At 44.5% G+C, this 20,499-nt stretch overlaps 1 protein-coding gene across 2 annotated transcripts in view; it reads right to left on the minus strand.

Annotated features, from left to right (window-relative positions):
- Positions 1-20,280, minus strand: part of LOC100883611 (uncharacterized) — a 54,628-nt gene extending 34,348 nt beyond the window's left edge. The window contains exons 1-2 of one of the 2 annotated variants that reach the window (XM_076539842.1): positions 18,202-20,280; positions 5,378-5,419 (exon numbers count right to left, since the gene is read on the minus strand). In XM_076539842.1, coding sequence (XP_076395957.1) covers positions 5,378-5,419; positions 18,202-18,667 — 508 coding nt within the window. In that variant the 5' untranslated portion in view covers positions 18,668-20,280. The remainder of the gene's footprint in view (positions 1-5,377; positions 5,420-18,201) is intronic. The other variant, XM_076539843.1, reaches the window with a different exon arrangement.
- Between the last annotated feature and the right edge of the window lie 219 nt (positions 20,281-20,499).

Genomic DNA, 20,499 nt, shown 5'->3' on the forward strand with positions numbered 1-20,499 from the left:
ACCCCGTTTTAAACAGCCATCATTGTCTTTCTCATTTCAACCGACCCATCGACGCCGGTCGAAAAGAAAGACGCTCGTGTAACCCCATTCGTCGCGCGATAAATCCGACGAACCTCTACCGGTTCCGCGTTCCTTCGCGTTTAGTTCTTATCTGTCCTGTGTATCTCCATCACCCTTTATCCCATCACCGGATTCTCTCGTCGTCGTCCCTTCCACGAGAGTTGGCTCGCCCTCTTCCGCTCAATGGAACCGGCGCGGTGCGTTTCGTTCGCGCGCCCATCGTGGAAAATCGCGCCGCACCGGTGAAAAGGTGTGAATCTCCGGCCCTCGAAAAAAGGACGACAATGCCCTGTGACGGAGTCGCACAATGAGCCTATAAACCCACAATGTAGCCAGTGTATCTGTACGAACGGCAGCGAGAGGGCTTCTCTACTCTCGCGACAACCCCGACCTCTCTACCCTCTTTCATCGGCACAATCCTCGCGCAAGGAGTCGAGGACGCCTGGATGTGCTCGAAAGCGCATTTTTCAGCCGCATAATATTTATTCGTCCGCGAGTCGTGTCGCTTTAATGGTCGAACGCACATTGACCTTCATTACCGAATTTTCCTGAATTCGGGGGGGTAAAAGTTGCCAGCTGACAAATTGTGGCGCCAGTGAAACCGAAAACCGGGGAAAAGAAATTCCTTTGATCCGTAGGGCGACCGTCGCTTGGTAACCAAAACCACCACACCCATTTCTGTCAAAATATTTCCTGAGAAACGATTCAACGTCTTTCGATCTCTCCTCCTCCGGATATGATCAAAGGGTGTTAACTCTCAGTGTGACGCTATTAAACCTTTCGCATCTTCAGGTAGCCATTTCGCTAATTCCTCGAAGGGTTGAAAATTTGAACGTTTTATTCGAATGTAAGCCCTTTCTTCGTAGATACGTTCGATTAGAAGGCCCTTGGAAAGGGTGGAAGTTCCAGCACCGGAGCTGGCGAGGTCTTTCACTGACAAATATGCGTGTTAATCGATGTACGGTTTAGTGGTGTTCGTGGGGCGCACACCGACTCACAGATCATTGTTCATTGTATTGCCATGCTCGCAGGACATGGCGTCCTGCCATTCGAGCTGCTTTTTGTCGGGACCAGCTGAGTCAAAATGGCCTCCGGCCTGTGACGTCACGATTTCACGTGCTCCACACGCAATAGGTACACGCATCGATCCCGGCTACGAGTCGACAGCTTGGCCAATGAAAGGATAACGAGAACGCGTTCGAAAATTCTTCTGGAATGCTTTCCGGCAACAGGAAAATTCTATCACGGAGAAATACCGTCAAGCTAATGACCTCTATTCACTACGCGTTACGTGCAAAAGGATAGCTTTTGACTCGAAACTAGAACTATTCATCGCGCAAGAACGCGTAACGCTATTTAAAAAATAAGCGTCCTTTCACCGAACTTTCAACGCCATTTACGAGGATGAATTTAACCGGTTATTAGAAAGGGTTCCATTTTGCCCCGCCATAATTGCGTTCCGAATGTAAAGTAGCGCTAGAGAGAAATTCAAAGTATGTAGAACGCTTTGAACGGGGCGCTCTGAATGCGGCACGTTGCTTCTTGCACGAGAAGATATTCAGAGCTGGGTGATCAGAGAATGTGTCGATCGATCTGAGAAATCACGACGTTTATTTTCTTCTTAGATCGGTTGATATTAGAATTAGAAGGGTAAAGAGTATTAGAAGGGTAAATTAGCTGATGGGGCTAAAGATGGGTTAGCGATTCTATTTAGTTGAAAGAGTAAATTTTTCTTTCAGCCAGTTAAGTGTTGATGCATAGAGGGTTGGCACGCGCAGCGGTTGAATAGCTAAGTCGATCCGGAGTGTCCTTCCACGAAAAAGTCGTAAAGCGAAATTCTTCGTTGGTATTAAGCCGTTTCTAAGGTATCCCTTTTCGCGTATACCCGTTTCATGTTATTACGGTGCTAATGAGCTCCACCGAGTAATCAAAGCATATGTTTCATGACACGAGTGAAAACCGTTTGAAGGCTTTTCCTTTATGTCCGTTTGGCCTTCGCTCGTTGCACCTCGGTTTCTCCTCGTCTCTATTTTCGTGCTCGCGCGTTTAAACTTCGTTTCGCGTAAAACGCCATCGTCATCTGCACTTTCGATCGAAGAAACGGTGCCACGAACCATTTTTCTTTATTATCCTCGCCAGCAGAATATTCGAAGCAAATTATTTTTCCTTCGCGAATCACCGTCCGTTGCTTTTTTATTATTATTATTTTCTCTCTCTCTCTGTTTTCATCACAATTCATTCCCCGTGTTTACCCTGCACCCACTGGTACAGGTTCGCGCAGACAAACCGCTGCTCCAGGCACTGACTGTTACTAATTAAGGGCGGTTTCAGTACGCGTGTTAATTCTTAATTAATATCTTTGTTGCCTCCTCCGACGTGGCAGCCCTCGGCACCCATTTCTCGCTCGTTCGTTCTCCATCCCTGTTCTTCTCCCGCCACCTTCTTCCAACCGCTTCCACCTTCGTTTTTCTCGCTTTCTTTCTCTCTTTCTCCCGTTTTCCATCTCGCGTGTTCAACTCAACCCCTCTTTGTCTGTCCTCGGCGACACCCCAACAGCACCGTCCACCCACTTCTCTTCTCGAGTCTCTCGAATGAAAGGAGATGTATGGGAACACACGCGCATCTCGAGCCACTATGATAGGTACAATCGGTCACGAGTGACGAAAGGAAAAAAGCAAGAAAGAAGCGCGGAGGTACGCGGGCCCGTTCCTCCGATTTATACCGTTCAACCGTTTTCAACTCGGAGAGAGAATATCTCTTTCGCGACGAATCGAGGAATCGTTGGTTAACCCCTTTGTCAGTTAACCCTCGCCACTCTCCAGCTCTCTTCTCCAACAATTCTTCTCGACCATCTAAATTGTTTTCTCCAGATTTCTTTACCCCCTAAATACATAACTTCGGTCTGTACCGTTTTGCAAATCTTTATTTGCAACTTTCTACTCTCCTTCCTCGTCACTCGTACACCGTCAATGTCTTCTCACGGAAACTAGCAACGGTGAAATCGATACTGGGAAATAAGATGATCGGACACTGACGGCTGAAGGATTTAAGAGGCTCGACCTGGAAAGCTTATGGTGCATTTATTCGATTGTCAGGTTTATGAAGTTATTCAGAGACGTGTCATGGATGTAACTTTCACCTCTTTGAGACACTGTTCTCTTTGATTAACACTAAAACTACCAAAAAGGTTCCATAAGATCATTATTATAAATGACACAATTTGTTGAATTGATTCTTCTGATATCTGTATTGATCTTCATCAAGATAAAGAATTAATTGTTTTGTCATTTGTTCATTTATTTTTTGACTCCATTTTTCATCTCAGATTAAGTACATATTATATACTGGTAAGTTTAGTGTTAATATTTTCTGTTTGAGACACTGCTCCCTTTGATTAACACTAAAACTACCAAACCGGTCCACAAGATCCTTGTTATAAATGACACAATTTGTTGAATTGATTCTTCTGATATCTGCATTGATCTTCATCAAGATAAAGAATTAATTGTTTTGTCATTTGTTCATTTATTTTTTGACTCCATATTTCATCTCAGATTAAGTACATATACGCCGGTAGGTTTAGTGTTAATATTTTTAATTGCCAACACAAAGAACCTTTAGCACCTTGTCATTGCTTGAAACGTACGAGGAAAGAATTGCTGAGAAATGTGTAAGAAGGGTGCACGGTATCAGAGAGTTTTAGCAGTGGTCTTTTTAGGAGCCCATGTATAATTGACATCACGTCAGCCAGTAAACCGGGTCTAAAGGAAAAGTAGGTGCCCTCGTGGAAAACAGGTCCTCCACGGAAAAGGCTCCCTCCGTGTTTCGCCGCGTCTCCAATTTTCTAGCCGTCTTTTCTGAGCGTTGCTAGTGGCAGCCCCGGGGCCGTTCCAGGTCTCCTTTTACCTCCCAGAATCCTCCGGTATTTTCCTTTGCCAGCAAATTGGACTATTACGGTAGCTCCCGTACCTCTGCGCCGTGTCCTCGCGAAAACCGCGTATTTTCTCCCTACCTTTACCACCCTCGTCTCGTCCTTTGCCTCCTACCTACCCTTTTCCCCCGATGCTGCTTCTCTCTTGCCTAGCGAGCTCAAAGTGGCGCACAGTTGTTAAAACAACCAATTCTGTCGGAAAGCTGCTCGTTAAGGACGCCTCTCGTCTCGTCCTTGCGGAATCCTTCGTAATCCTGATGGCAAACCGTTTCGCCTGCTGACGCAATGGAAACGCTGGCCAATACAAAAATCTCTTCCACTTTGATGCATGTTTTTAAACTCCTCTTCCGGTTATATTCAGTTCTTAATGAAACAGTCAATTCTTCTGGCATCTTTGTACGAATAGGAATCACAGTCCAAGGAACAGCGATTTAAAATTGAACGGTGGGCGGGTCTCCCGTTTCGGAAGTCTCCCGTTACCGATTAGGGGTGTGGTCCACCCTCGAAATATTTTGACAAGAAATTCTATATTGTTCGGAAAAAAACCATATACGGTTTCGCGTACCTGGCTCCCAAAATTCCACCCGAAGTTTATAAACTTTTTAAAGCTTTAATCGCGTAAAGTTTTGAAGGTCCCATTAAATGTAAAGTTCACGGTAATCATTCTCAACCTGTCGTTCCTCGTTTCGAGCGACATCGTTTTGCGGGTCAGGCGAGAACCACTTAATGGCTCGGAAAAATCGGAGTCATAGCGAGTATGAATACGTAATCAGTTTTCCCGCTCATCCACTACATGACGTCATCGCAAGAGTAATGTAGCCTTGTCACGATCATGAATCTCGGTTATGAATCGTAATACTTGTTTATATGAACCCTTAGCAGTTGATATGCCAGCATTATTCACGAATTGCATCTCTAATCTAAAAATGATATCACCTATTTGTAATCTAAATGTTAAAGTTTTGGGTTAATGCGATTAAAAAGCCGGAAAGAATCGGCTGAATGGAGGATAGAAAAAGTTATGAGGGTACTCGTGAAAGAACCCTTGTTAGAAGTCGATTTGAAGAACATTTTCAATTCTGGGTGAAAGCATACAGAATCGAAAGTTTGCTCGCATTTTTGAAAAGTTAGAAGAAGCTGAAGATGATCGCGTGGAAGAACTCGAGCGAAAAACGTAACCTCCGATAGTTTGGCCGTCTTTATCGATTCAGCGTTTCCGCTCCGCGGAAAATGAACAGAACCGAATTTTACCCCTTTGAAACTCGAGGAACCACTTGAACGTGCCAGCTGGAAACGAGGTCCTATGCACAATTTAACACGACTAAATTCGAGAAATTCAGAGCGAAGCTACTTGATGAAACGAAATTTTGCGCGGAAAATTCTTACCTGGACTGGCGTTCGGAAACGAACTCTTCGATTGAGAGTATCCTGCAACAAAAATTATAATGATCGTTTACAAATTGTCTTTCGGAAACGCGAGTGAGTTCGTCGATACCTCGTTATTGCAAATTACGCGAATATTCGCGGCAATAATTATTCGAAGGGAATCGTAATTGCGGAACCCGGAAGATATTAAATAAAAATAGCGTAAAAGAACGGGGAATAAAGTGTATCGCGCGAAGCGAAATTTCATCTAAAAATGAAATAGAATTCCGTGAAATGTGGTTCGAAGGGGGTGGCATGCGGTGGCTGCCTCGACGCTCGACCCTGATTAACGACTCCGCGAAATTAACTCGACAATTATTTCATTAGCGCCTAGTAAGACATTTTTCATCCAGCTTCCAATGCTCTTTGGGATCCGGAATGGTAGAGAGAGACATGCACGTACTATATAACTGGTCTCGAATACGCTACCCTTAATGACTCGACGAGAATTAACTGTAATTTAATTAATTAAAATTTTATTAAAAAGAAAAAACAGCGTCCTCTTTCGCACGGGACCAGAGGCATGACCTAGGTCACCTCGTTAGAATGATTATCAGACCTCGCATTTTTTCCCCTGGAAAATTAACAGGGAATCAATCTTCCACGAGATCAAATTTAAACTCGTCGCAACTTTGATGCTCTGCAATTAATTAACCTTCCTAATTATTTGTCACGCTCCTGATACCAATTACCAATTCTATGGGTTCTTCTACACTCGCATTTTTAACACCGTTAATTTATGAAACAATTTCTGTGCAAACAGAGAAAATTACATCGGTGAAGATCAGTTCATAAAATACATAAAAAAGCACTGCTGTGAGTTTGAATTTTTTAATGAAGAAATTCTTGAGACGATTTTGACTAAAAAATAAAAGAAAGATCGAAGAAGGAAGGTCCGCCAGTATGATTCTCCTGGAAAGAGTGGCAGACCAAAATAAAAGTCAAAAAGGTTGAATTACAAGCGCGATGTTGCTCGCGAAATCGTAAAATTTTAATTATTGCGTTTCCATGATTTCCCGTTTAACGAGTGACGAGCCCCGGCTCGTCGGGGCTATACAACAGCGATATATTCGTAATTGAAGGCAATTTTGAAAACCGTAGGATCCTTGCTAAGCGCAGACGTTCGTTGAAGTTTCACTCGTTAGTTCCGCCGTTTCGGTGGATTTAATTGCCCAACACACGACAGAACAAATCCACGCGCCCGTTAATCGCGCACGGATTCTGAATCACTTTGTCGACACCCGCAGCCTACACGCTTTTTCATTTCCTGAAACGTATTTATACGTACATAAAATATTCGAGCATCGTTTGCGAGGAATACCGCTTTCAGAGCTCATCGCCCTAGGAAGGAAAATAAGTCCGCGTATTAAGACGTTTCACCACGGCCATTTTCTAATAAAGTCGTCCCTGTTGGCGCGCGGTTGAAAAACAGGGGTTGAAAAAGATTCTCGCGTTCCTAAGAAGGTTAGGGCTGGTTGCCGGTCGACGGAGCGATAAAGAGGCAAAGAGACAAAGCGGACGAGAGAAGGAGAGGAAAGTTCGCGTTTCAAGAACGACCAGCAAGAATATATTCGGTTACGAGGCTCGATATAGGTACACGGGGCTGCGGTGGTTGTAGTGCACGGCCACGGGGGCGGCAGAACTCCACCCTCAAACGACTTTAACGAGCCGCCGTCTTAAAATGGGGATGCCGAGCTTGCGCCGAGTTTGCGCGTTTGTTTGATAAATTAACCCAGAAAAGTATGCTCCGCCGTTGGGAACACTTAACAAGCCTACGAGTTGCGACCATGGGAAATGTAGAGCAAATGATACTTCAACGAATCGGTGATTAACGCTAGATCAACCCCTTCAAACTTTATTTCAAACTTCTGGATATAGGAAGATGGAAATGTAGCGATGATCTTGAGGTCCACTTAGAGCTCTAGCGACCTCGGGATCTAAGGATCTTGGAGTATAGAGATTTTCAAGTGTAATTTCTTTTAGGAGTTTGGAGATGTAGAGTGGTAGGAATCTGGGGAACTGGGCATCTGAGCACTTGGAAATTTGAGGACCTAAATCTTAAATTTCGTCCTCGTCACCTGATGCCTCAAATACCTAAATTCCCAAATTCCTCAAGTCCTAAATTTCAAGTTCCCAAACTTGCAGGTTCCCAAATTTGCAAATTCCCAAATTCTCAAACTTGCAAATTCCCAAATCCCCAAATTCCCAAGCTTGCAAATTTCCAAATCCCCAAATTCCCAAGCTTGCAAATTCCCAAATCCCCAAATTCCAAAATTCCCAAATTCCCAAGCTTGCAAATTCCCAAATCTCCAAATTCCCAAATCCCCAAATTCCCAAGCTTGCAAATTCCCAAGCTTGCAAATTCCCAAATCCCCAAATTCCCAAGCTTGCAAATTCCCAAATCCCCAAATTCCCAAACCCCCAAATTCCCAAGCTTGCAAATTCCCAAATCCCCAAATTCCCAAATCTCCAAATTCCCAAAACCCCAAATTCCCAAGCTTGCAAATTCCCAAATCCCCAAATTCCCAAGCTTGCAAATTCCCAAATCCCCAAATTCCCAAATCCCCAAATTCCCAAGCTTGCAAATCCCCAAATTTCCAAGCTTGCAAATTCCCAAATCTCCAAATTCCCAAATCCCCAAATTCCCAAGCTTGCAAATTCCCAAATCCCCAAATTCCCAAGCTTGCAAATTCCCAAATCCCCAAATTCCCAACCTTGCGAATTCCCAAATTCCCAAATTCCCTTCTACAGCTCCCGATCCCAAATTTCCCGAAACCACAGAAAAGCGTTGTTCACTTGAGGATCGAAAGCGTGTCACGCTCCGTTATTATCCGTTCCCCGCGTTCCTGTACCCGAAATCCTTACTGTGAAACTTAAACCCCAATCGCATGCACGGTAGGTTTCGGATTTTTTGAAAACCCGACAATAAGGCACAGCCCGCGCGTGGTGACAAGACAGGGGCCTTCCATTGAGAAAAATCCACTTCCTAGGTTTCGTGTTACCCGACGTATTTTGACAGGATCTCATTGTCGTCCCGCGGCTAAGCCCTATTGACTCTATTATGTGCCTATTAGTATTATACTAGGATTTGTGGTTACTCCTTGAAAGACGTCCTTTCCTCTCTCGGCCTCTCTCCTTCAACGGCCTCTTTCTAGCCCGAAACCGAATGCTTAGCTCGCGTCGACCCATTCAGGACACGGTTCGAACGTGTCCTGCCTGTTCAACGCGCAATTTCCTTCGATCAAGGCGAGGCGAGTCGAGTCAGCTCGTTTTCTTCATCTGTCACCTGGATTAGGAAATGTCCTATGCTCTGTTTAACGCTCTATTGATTTGTGTCGTTCGTCATTTTTATTTTTGAGCAATTATAGGCAGACGTATTTGTTGGGTAGAGTTTATATTGGGTAGGGAGACTCAATTGATGATTCTTATTCATCATCTTTAGTTTTCACCAATGTGTGAAGATTAGTTTATGTTGGATATATGTGGGCATAAGGTTTGTTTATGTCAGTTGGACAGAAAGACTCGACTGATCTATGTCAACTATTACCTTCACTTTTAACCAACGATTCCATATGTGGATGTAAGATTTGTATGTGTCAGTTGCACAGGAAGACTCGATTAATTTTTGTCAACGACCACTTTCACTTTTGACCAACGACTCCATATGTGGATATGAAGTTTGTGTATATCAGTTGGACAAGAAGACTTGATCGACCTCTATCAACTATTACCTTCACTTTTGATCAACGACTCCACATGTGGATATGAAGTTTGTGTACATCAGTTGGACAGGAAGACTTGATTGACCTCTGACAACTATTACCTTCACTTTTGACCAACGACTCCATATGTGGATATGAAGTTTGTGTATATCAGTTGGACAGGAAGACTTGATTGACCTCTGACAACTATTACCTTCACTTTTGACCAATGACTCCACATGTGGATATGAAGTTTGTGTATATCAGTTGGACAGGAAGACTTGATTGACCTCTGTCAACTATTACCTTCACTTTTGACCAACGACTCCATATGTGGATGTACGACTTGTTTATATCAGTTGAACGAGGAGATACAATTAATCTTTGTCAATCAACATCTTCACTTTTGATCAATGATTTGATATGTGGATATAAGGTTTGCATATACCAGTTGGTCAGAAAGACTTGATTGACCTCCATCAACTAACAGCTTCACCTTTGACCAACGATTCCATATGTGCATATATGATGTGTGTATATCAAAGACATATAATAAGACACCTATGAAGACAATACACAATAGGACACTTATGAAGGCAATAGATTTTGTTCTCGATGCATGAGAACACAAAATGAGAATTAGCTTTCACGAACGTTCCTGGATAATTCAAGTAACGAGCAGTGGGTAATCATGACCGGCAGGCTCGGCAAATAATTACCAGGGTAAATGGCAAAAACGGAGTATCGTCGGTGAAAAGAGAGAGCGGTCGAAGGAAAAATAAACCGTGGCGTCCTGAGATCCGTCGCGTCGAGAAAGACACCCTTAACGGTGAAACGGACAGAGATGGTACGTAGGCACGCACGCACTCGTGGCTCCGAAGAGCCTCGGAGAGAAGCGGCAGCCACCTTCATTTTCCAAGTCGCGAGAGAGAGCATGGCTCGCGGAATGAGCTGCTACTTAGAGAGAACGGGTGAAAACGCATTCATCGGCACGCAATCAACGCTGGTACACGCGCGCGTATATGTGTTACCCGCGTGCCCATTCATACAACGGCGGGCAAGCAAGATTTTGCCCGCGACTAACGCACGAGAGAGCGGACGAGATTCGAGGCCCAACGCGATGGAGAAGGAAGGAGAAACTGCGAGAGGAGAAAACACGGGGTTGACGATCACGACGAAGAAAGAGGAACGAAGAGAGAAAGAGGGGGAGGGAAAACGGAGGACTACGGCGCGCGTGTGTCTGAGGCGTGAATTCATGTATGCTCGCGAAGCACTCTTCACATGGGACAATCGAGGTGTTGGACTGGAAATCCATACCAATTTGAGCGACTTACGGTCGTTCGCTTGAAAGCCCACTAACACCACCGTTCTCCACGCACACCAACGCAAGCGTCTACGGAGAATCGTCCATGTGTACGCGCGTTTACGCACGCATCCAGGTTTAAACGCGAGACGATACGTTGAACGTTGACACGCACCTTGTTTGTTCCTTTGCGGTTCCGTTTATTCCTACAGCTTTACAGGGGTCAATCGACCGGACGATCCGCATCGATTTCGCGCACAATTTTTGTCGCTGCTTTTGATCGTAAGAACATAGCGGAGAAGTACAAAGGCGAGACGAGGTTTAGCGTGGAAAACTTCAAGAGACCTTCCCAGAGATAAAAGAGCTACTTGCCTACTTTCGAGCCGGGAGTGTAAAATTAGGTGCAAAACGTGATGCCGCATAGAATGGACGCTGTACTCCCTTTGACCCACTGACGCTCATATTTCTTTAAAGGTGTTTAAACAATTACTTTAATAATTATACTAAATTTTCTTGCCTAAATTTCAATTAAATTTTCTTGCTTAAATTTCACTTAAGTTTTCTTGCCTAAATTTCAATTAAATTTTCTTGCCTAAATTTCACTTAAATTTTCTTGCCTTTTCATTTAAATTTTCTTGCTTAACCTTCACTCGGTTTTACTTAGATTCATTTTTGCAAACATGTTGGATTAAGGTCTTCTTCATTCTTTTGACCTATTAACTTTTGACAGTCGCACCAGAACTAATCACAATTGCAATACTAAAATAAGCTTGAAATGTCAGACATGTTTTGAACTTAACGATCATTAATTGTACAAATTACAGCAGGTGCTGAACTGAAACTTGTAGGGCAAATTTTTATTATGTTTCAATAGTGATGTGCATGACGAGTGGATGTAATAAGGGAAGGGGTGAAACGTTGTCGAAGAGAGCAGTAAATGTAGGTGGAATATTGGATGAAGGTAAAATTGGATCTGAGAAGATTCGAACAGTGCATTAATAACGATATTAATTGAAGACGTCTAATCAAAAACTAGAGCAGAAGCTTATAGCGTGGTTTCGACACGAATCTACTAATTCGACATAGAAACTAATTGGAAGTACTATTAATTCAACGATCGTCGATAATTACAATTAAACTTGATTTCCCTTAATTTCCATGAAGCAACGCACGATTCAACGAATAACCGGCATAATTCGACATAGAGACCAAGTGGAAGTCAGTAGAGGCACCCCCTCGATCCAGCGATCGCCGATAACTACAATTACAGTCAATTTCCCTTAATTTTCATCGATCAAGCAACCGAATCCCGACGAGAATCCACCAATTCACACCCACTAATTAGCGATCGCGTCGCCCGGCTCGGCCACGATTGGCAGAAACGTTGGCCAGAAACTCGGCGGAATATCGAGCAGAAACTTGGCGCGTTTGTACGCGCAAGCGAGTCGCGATAATGGACATAGTTTGCCGGTAATGTCCGAGACTAATTCCCGTGTTATTTCATTAACGTCCCGCAGCTCCCGAGGGGTTAACACCACCAGCCAACATCGGAACGAGCGTAACACCCGAAAGGGGCTCGTATTAGGCGCGTGTCAAAGGGTGAAAATTTACGAGGTGAGCGTAGAGCAGGCGCGAAAAGGCCGATTGATAGTCGACCTACCACCTCTAAGTACTCTGTGCACAGACTTGAAATAATGCCGCATGCTTACGTTACGATGAAACGTGCTGTGCTTTACACCGACCGGTTAGCGCGCATGACTTTGCCAGGAGGGTTGATCGATAGGCAGATTTATATTATCCGTTCAGACAACGTTTCTGTTACTACTTTTCCTTTTCAAACAAACCTACGTCAAATCTAACCTAAATATCAAACATTTTTCGCATATTTTCGTTCAAACTTTACTGCAGGATGTAATTCTTAGATCAAATAAGTTCTTTCGTAATTGTACACGAAGTGGGATATTACAAAGTACAGAGGCTAATACATTGATTGCAGATTTTTTATCTTGTGAGATTCTGATATAACCGATTCGTAATTTCCATTCCATTTCCTGCGGAAAGTTCGAGTCGCAGAAGAGATTTTCCTCGCGTTCCCCGGATTGGTTTGTTCGAGCGGATTACGCGATTAGGCGAGGGTGGGTATGATTGACACCGCGACCAGAGCGTAATGATGAGAGAAAATCATTTCTGACTGAGCTGGGAAAACTGTGCTCGATCAATAGCTCTTTTCTCGCTTGAACAATTGTACACCTACTTTCATAACAAGTTCGAAACTCAACACAACATTTATAACTACAGGTTAATTTTCGATTCAGAAGTTTGAAGATACATTGGGGAGTTGGTAAACCTTTGGTCAATCAATGGAATTCTCTTTTCCTGTATGAACAATACACCTACTTTAATAACAAATTCGAAATTAAACATAGTTTTTATAGACAGGTTAATTTTGAAGTATTTGTAGACAGGTTAATTTTGCATTATTTACAGGCAGGTTAATTTTGCAGAATTTGTAGACAGGTTAATTTTGCAGAATTTGTAGACAGGTTAATTTTGCAGTATTTACAGGCAGGTTAATTTTACAGTATTTATAGACAGGTTAATTTTGCAGTATTTGTAGACAGGTTAATTTTACAGTATTTATAGACAGGTTAATTTTACAGTATTTATAGACAGGTTAATTTTACACTATTTACAGGCAGGTTAATTTTGCAGTATTTATAGACAGGTTCATTTTATAATATTTACAGGCAGGTTAATTTTGCAGTATTTATAGACAGGTTAATTTTACACTATTTACAGGCAGGTTAATTTTGCAGAATTTGTAGACAGGTTAATTTTGCAGTATTTGTAGACAGGTTAATTTTGCACTATTTACAGGCAGGTTAATTTTACAGTATTTATAAATAGGTTAATTTTACTCTATTTACAGGCAGGTCAATTTTACAGTATTAATATGCAGGTTAATCTTGATCGATTGAAGGATTAACGCAAACGTAACAGAGAACATGGCAGTAAGCATGCAGGTGAATCGTGACTCGTTTTGTAAAAAAAAAACGAAAAAGAGATGAAGGGGAAGAAAAAAGAATGAAAAAGCATCTCTCCGTGCCGAGAGACTGAATTTTCCTACTTGTGACGGTGAGTACGCCCTGGCAGTGTTATCCAATTATTCTAAGTTGTTAAGGCGAGTTAGGGCGCTTAAGGGACTAAATTAAGACATTCCGCGCGACAAATCTCCCAAGAATCTCAATTAACTTCTCCCGGGGGCGCCGGGTGCTTTAATTAACTGTTTAATTTCGTTTAATTTGCATTCACAATTGCATAAGCCGAGTCAGCTAGCCAACCTGCGACGCTTTTCTCTTTCCAGACGAATCGATTAATTTCAGCATGCATATTCGATACTTTACACCTTTTGTTGCCCACAAATATTTCGAGTATTCTACACAATTTAGGACTGATGTTTCAACAAAGATTACATAAAATAACTATTGAAACAATAATAATTTGGAACATAGTAGCTTTAGTATTTTATGGAGTACGTAGTGTAATGCGGTGTCTAAGCGATCGTAAGAAAAGGGGTGCATCGTTGGGAAATCGAAATGGCAACGGGATAGACTTCCGGCTGACGTATCCGTTGATCCGTCACGCCTCTGACGGAAAGTCGAGGAAAAGAATGAAAGGGAGAAATTCCGTGGTCGGGGTGTTGCGCGAAGGAGAGGGTGGATGTGGGCGGTAGGCGAGGGTGTAAGCACGGATAAGGGGTGCGGCCTGTAGGCGCAGGTCGATACTGATTAGTACTTCAAAGCGGCTTGAACGCGAGCCCCACGCGCGCCCGGCTTCGACACGCTGGGATCCGCGACAAAGCAAGCGCCGCCACTCGAGCAAAAAATCTTGAACAAATTAGCGGATTATGAATTCGCCCGGCTTTGTTTCCGGGAAAAGTGGTCGCGGACTAGTATAAGAGACTCGCGACACGAACACCTATATAACCCCTAGCCCTCTGTGTTGCGCCTTGTATTTCCGCGCCTTCAACGACCGATTCCGCGTGATCGCGTGTGTGTAAGAGCCGTCGCAATTCAAATTAGCCCACTACGAAACCGACGCCTCGATCTGGTCTCGAGACGAGGACCCGGATTTCTTCGACGCCTATCGTCGATCAATCACCACCCGTATAATCCGTTATTTCGAAAGAAACTACGCTAATAAAACCAACCACTTCTCTTAATTCGATGAACCTTCAATCGATCTTGTAATGCAAGGGAAATTCTGAGCCAGACCCTATCCGAAAGCCATATTGAAAGACTTTTATCAACTGCTTGTGGATTTTTGAATGTCTTCGAGTAAAATGGTCAGCCGCTTGTGGCGTTCTTGACGTTCCCTCAGGATGAGAAGGGTACACGGAAACAATGGTGGACCGATTGCGCCACGTTTTGCAGAATCGGAGATGTGTTACCAGGACGAAGAGAGGGGAAAGTAGGAGAAAGAGGTGAAAGGGTGGGATAGATGCGAGAGGAAACGAGGAGGGAATAAACGAAGAACAACGTTGTCGCGTGGCCGTGTGTGAGGGTGTAATAGAGGAGGAGAGGGTGCAAAAGCAAGAAAAGGACTGGACCGACAGGAGTGGTGCAAGGAGACTTCTCAGGCGTTGATAGGCAATCTAGTTGATTGCCAACTTCAAACGAACCGAAAAAGCGGAGTGAGGGTACGAGAGAGAGAGAGGCGCTCCTATACAAGCCGTTGGAAAGGCAAAAGCCCGAAACGAACCGGCGCGAATCTCGGAATTCTTAGACAATGCGATCCGCAGAGTTCCTGCATTCTGGCCCTCTCTTCATCCTAACGATTAACGCGGTGCCAAGCGAATCGATGATTCCCCATTTACCACCGCCTCCTATTCATTGTCGCTGTTTATCGCCTGCTCTTTTGTCCCCGTCGCGTCCTCGCCAACAATTTTTATTCTTGTTACAACCTCCGCGTACACATATTAATTACACCTTCGTTTAAACGCTACTGCTTACAGATACAAACCTTCTAGACTTATCATATACATCATAAACTTTCTAGACTTATCTGAACTTATTCCTTAAAAGCAAATTAATACTTATAGCACTTATACAGTAAATACAGACAGAGGGTATTTTTACCTTCCTTAAGTACGTCCCTATTCCTTAAATATCCGAGAGTCTATAAACTTCCTCGACCTAAGTATAAAGAATTGATTAAGGTAACCTATTTTTGTATCAGCTGTCGAAGTTAGCGAGATAAGTTTGAAAGTTTTCGACTCGAAGTGTGCAAACAACTTGCAGGCTCGCTCCGAAATTTTCGTGGACGAGGGTCCATTATAAGCGAAGAACAAAGGACTTTTAATCGACGAACCAGCCAGACAGCGTTCAAGGGCTGCGTTCCACGCGACAGATCCTGCGTCTGTTTTTTCAACCAACGCGAAATCGATCGATATGATTATTATCGAGGATAAATTGAGAGCAGTTGGCTCGCCTCTGTGCTCTCGTCTTTAAGTCTGGCCAAGATTTAAGACAAAAAGGAACGAATGAAGCGCGGCAAATAAATGCTGTACTGTAAGACGAGGTGCTAGAGTGACGTTTGAATGGAAGGGCAGATCCTTTGTGCTACACCGGGAACCCGACACCCGAAAATCGTTCTCAAAATTCGTTATACAGGACAAAATCCACGCTCCGGATCGTGATACCCTCTTATTACGGTAATGCCTATCGCGAAAACTCTCATTTTCCTTTTCTTTGCTTCACAATCTGAATGACGTGTCTCAAAGATGTTTGAAGATGATGGAAATAAGTTTAACATGGAAGAACCTCAACGTCGTAAAATTTAGTTTTAATGATTGAGTTAATTATGACACCAGGTGTCTAGAAAGATGAGGAATAAAAAAATTGAGACTCTGAATCTTCCTGTAAATTCCCGAAATTTTGTGGTCAGCGAATGTAGCTGATTTGCATTAATATTGAGTGATTGAGATTCTCACGAGGACGAAGTTTAGGGGTCGGTGTAGGTTGAGAACAGTTTGCGAGAGCACGGCCATTTTTACGTTTTGTCGAGGCTCTTTGTGTTTTGGTGAGACATTGCAGGTCTGCCCAACACTCAACTCATTATACCACTAATTATTCATAACGTTGGGGATTATTCTGACAAAAATATTCAATTCCCACAGTGCGCTCACCCCAACTACCCTCTTTCTTTCCCTCGCTCTCCGTCTCAGTTAACGTATCTTGACGTTAACGAAAAGAGAAACAATACAGTTTTCACCGCGAATCGATGGGTCAGTCGATTCAGCTGGTCAATTCGAGTTGTTTGTACACAAATGAAGGAAAAGTGAACCGAGGCGTGAAGCTGGGTCAGCTTTCCTCGATTTTTCCCCCAAAAGTCTGCTCCCTGCGAACGATACAATAGAAGTTCGCACGTGGATACAAGGTGTGAGTCGATTTTCGGTAACACGATCTTGAGTGGCTCTCTGTTAAGCGATAGCCATGAGTGGTGTGCGTTAAGTGCTCGTTTCATGGCGGGATACACGCCTATTAATTTACTCTTCATCGTTGGCGGTCGATTCGTCCAAAGATCGATTAGTGTTATTGTGATCTGTGAGGTCACATAACTGGCAAAAACGAACTTACTCTTTATCGTTACATTTTTAATATTAATCTTCCTGTTTACCATCTTCAATAATATTAATCGTGACTCCCCAGAGAACCCCTCTGTAACCCCCTTTCAAACGTAAAATTAATGATACTGTTTATTGGAAGTAAAAGCAAACCTAGCAATTTTACGAAAGTTTCCTTTGGAAATCTCTGAAATGCAAATTAAAATCGAGGCATTCCGCAAAGGGTAATAACACGTGGAATCAATGGCTGGAGACCGCGTGTTTTTTTAATTGGTTTCTCGCCCCGCTTAAACTCTTGCAAGGAGTAGCTTGTAAAGGGAAGGTCTTGTATAGCCGGCTGCGGTCCGTTCAAAAACATCGGGTCACTTTATAATTTGTTTATTGTAAAATTTGCGTCTAACGACCGGCCAGACGCCTTAGTTCCGAAGGTTTTTCTACGCGCAACGTCGCCAAGATGTTGGGTCTTAACGAGAACGCGTTAAGATTGAATCGCGGTGGTTTGCTTGTTACTCGGGCACAATACCTGCACGGTTTGTATAAAATTAATTATCAATTCTCCATAGGCCGGCGAATGAAAGGAACAGTTAGAGGCTCCGTTCATGGAATAAATGGCACGGCTATAATTGTCGAAGCACAATGGGCCGCGTCTCGCGAGCGGAACTATATGACGGAAACAATGTCATCTTTAATCGTCATCTATAAATTAACGGGGGTGGGGGCGAGTATTAACGGTAATGACGAGTTACGTAGGGAAGCTGAGTTGCAAATAAGCAGTTTGCAAAAGTTACACCCGTTCCTTAATTCTCGACGACGTTCATAATCGGAATTATTCAATTTTCTTGTTTAAAATCTGTATCCCTATCTGTTATAATAAGAAGACACGTCTGAATATTTCACATACATCGTTGCCTAAGTCACAAGTAATGAAGCATGCAATACAAAAGCTTTCTTGACCATCTACTCTAGAAATCTCACCCCCAGAAACTCAAAAAAACTCAACTCGGAGTCCGCATCTAGCTCCAGTTTCAAGCAAAGAAATGAACGAAGAGGAAATAAAAGATCCAACTCACTAAATAAAAAATAAAAATCTAGACGAAGCGGAGGTAAAACTGATCCGGAATCTGTAAGACAGAAAGAAAGGAAGTCGTGAACTCACCATGGGGTGGCGTGTGCTGATTCGGACTGTGCTGATGATGATTCGCGGTGATTGCGGTTCCCGGAAGTACATGCTGCGCGTGAGCAGCCGGATGCACGTTGACGCCGGCCGGTGAGGCCGGAAGTTGTCCCGGTTGATGTACCTGATGATGCGGTACGTGGTGGGCCGGGTGGGGGTGGGGCGGCGGCAGGAAGGCAGCCGCGACGGCCGCCTGCGCATTCAGGTAAGCCATCCGCGAGGCGGTCAGGTTGCCCAGATTCCCAAGATTGCCCAGATTGCCCAAATGATTGGTGAGGCTGGGCATGTAGTCCCATAGTTTGTGATGAGGCGCCGCGGGCGCGTAAGAAACGGCGGAGACGCCGGCTGGCGGTGATCCTTGGGGCGAGCCGCGATCGGTACCGCTTCCGTTTCCGGTACCGTTCAGCCCCAGCAGCTCTTGGATCGCGAACGGCGATCGCTGCGGCATCTTTGCGTCTTTGTCGATAATCTTATCGACTCAAAACGACATTTTCCGATCGTGATCCCTCTTTTAACGAATATTTTCTAGTCTCTAGTGTGTCCCTGTCAATGGAGCATCCTTGACAGGCTCGTTGACGGAACAGGCTTCACGGAAATCGTTGTTCTTCGAGTTAACTTCCTTGTATTCTTGCTAGGATTGAGAAAAGTTTGATCGTTGCTTCGTGTCTCGATTCGTAGGAACTTTGTTTTTAAGCGATGGGAGGTGGCTGACAGGTTATTCGGAACGCAAACTCCAGATCAGAAATCGGAGGAGAGTTTTTCACGTAGATCGACGAGAAGAGGAAGCGAAACGAGTCCTTTGTCGCGGCTAGGCCCTGACATAACGCTCGCTCGGCATCCGACGGTTTGTGGCGAGCGTACGCGTCGCTATTTCGATGTCCCCGCCGACGCTGGGCTCGACGAACGTTGAAAATTAATATAGGCCCGCTACGAAGGGATCGCTAATCGAACGGTTCGTTTAGTTTGAAAAAATATACGGAACAGTTTGAGCTAGATCGAGATCAGAGTCCCGTCGGTGATCCTAAGTGTTCTCATAGATCTCCATCATCGAAGATCCCTTGAAATCGAAAGATTGTCGTGCATAGAAAATTGGTGGAAAGCTTACTGGGCTGTGTTCTCGGCTAATCTTCGTTGTGGACGTAAAAATCCTTGATGCGTTTTCGCGAAGAAGACAGCTTTCGGCGAGCGACGGCAACTCGAGATACGTGGATCGACTCTTCGAGCCAACCGAATCGCCTCGCGTTTCGTTTTGCACTTAAACACAAATTACCGTGTAGAAACTACGCGTCTAACGGCACACATTCGTCCAGTCTGTTCGTTGAATGGAAGATTCGTTGTGTTCAGGTACGGATTCCTCGTCGAACCGACCGGTAGTCGAAGTTACTCGATAATACTTCTCTCTCTCTTTCTCACGCCGAAATCTCGAGACAATCAGAACCTTATCTGCGTCCAGGAATTCTATTCACTCTCCCGATATCGCGGTTATAGGTTCCATTCATCGTCCCTGGCCACCAGAACAAAACTCTTCTCGGACCTCAACGATGCGCATGGAAATTCATGGAACCGCTTCCTTTCATTCTCCTCGCGGTTTGGATCGAATTTCACGAGACAAAACAGAGTCTTCTGCTCGCCTCCTATTTCCTGACAGGAAGGCACACCACCGGGATCTTCTGTTTGTCAAGGATCGTCTCGGACGATTCAACGTCCATCCATCCCCGACGACGTACAAACCTTCGTCCAACAGTTGGATCGTAATACGGAACAACACAGAGAACGTCGGAGGCAACAACCGAGTGACAGCACCGGCGGCACGGCTTACTTCCAGACTGGCTGAATCCGCGTGGCGAGTTGATACTCTGCGGTCGCGCGTAACACGGTGGTTCGAGAGCGGAACGTACGGAAAAGAAAAAAGAAAGAGAGAGAGAGAAGCAACGTGGCTGCTCTCGGGGGTAGTCCCGGTTACGGTGACGTCTGGCCTGTCGTCGTGGCGCAACCGTGTCGTCGTCGCGGCGATGGGCAACTGAGCTGGCGAGCAGCACAGGGTTGCTCGACTGCGCGACAGCCAACGAAGAAGGGAAACCCCCCGGGGGCGCCGTACACGCACCCACACACGCGCGGGCGCCCGCGTACACGTACCATCTCGCGGAGGGTGGCGTTTACTCGACCCCACACCCCCTCCGACGCTGTTTGCCCCCTCCTCGCCGGGGAAAGGACCCCTTCTCTCTTCCTCGACGGCTGCCTGCCTGCCTCCCTTTCGACGCGACGCGCGTACAACCCCAC

Source organism: Megachile rotundata, chromosome 14, assembly GCF_050947335.1.
Source record: "Megachile rotundata isolate GNS110a chromosome 14, iyMegRotu1, whole genome shotgun sequence".
Lineage (NCBI taxonomy): Eukaryota > Metazoa > Arthropoda > Insecta > Hymenoptera > Megachilidae > Megachile > Megachile rotundata.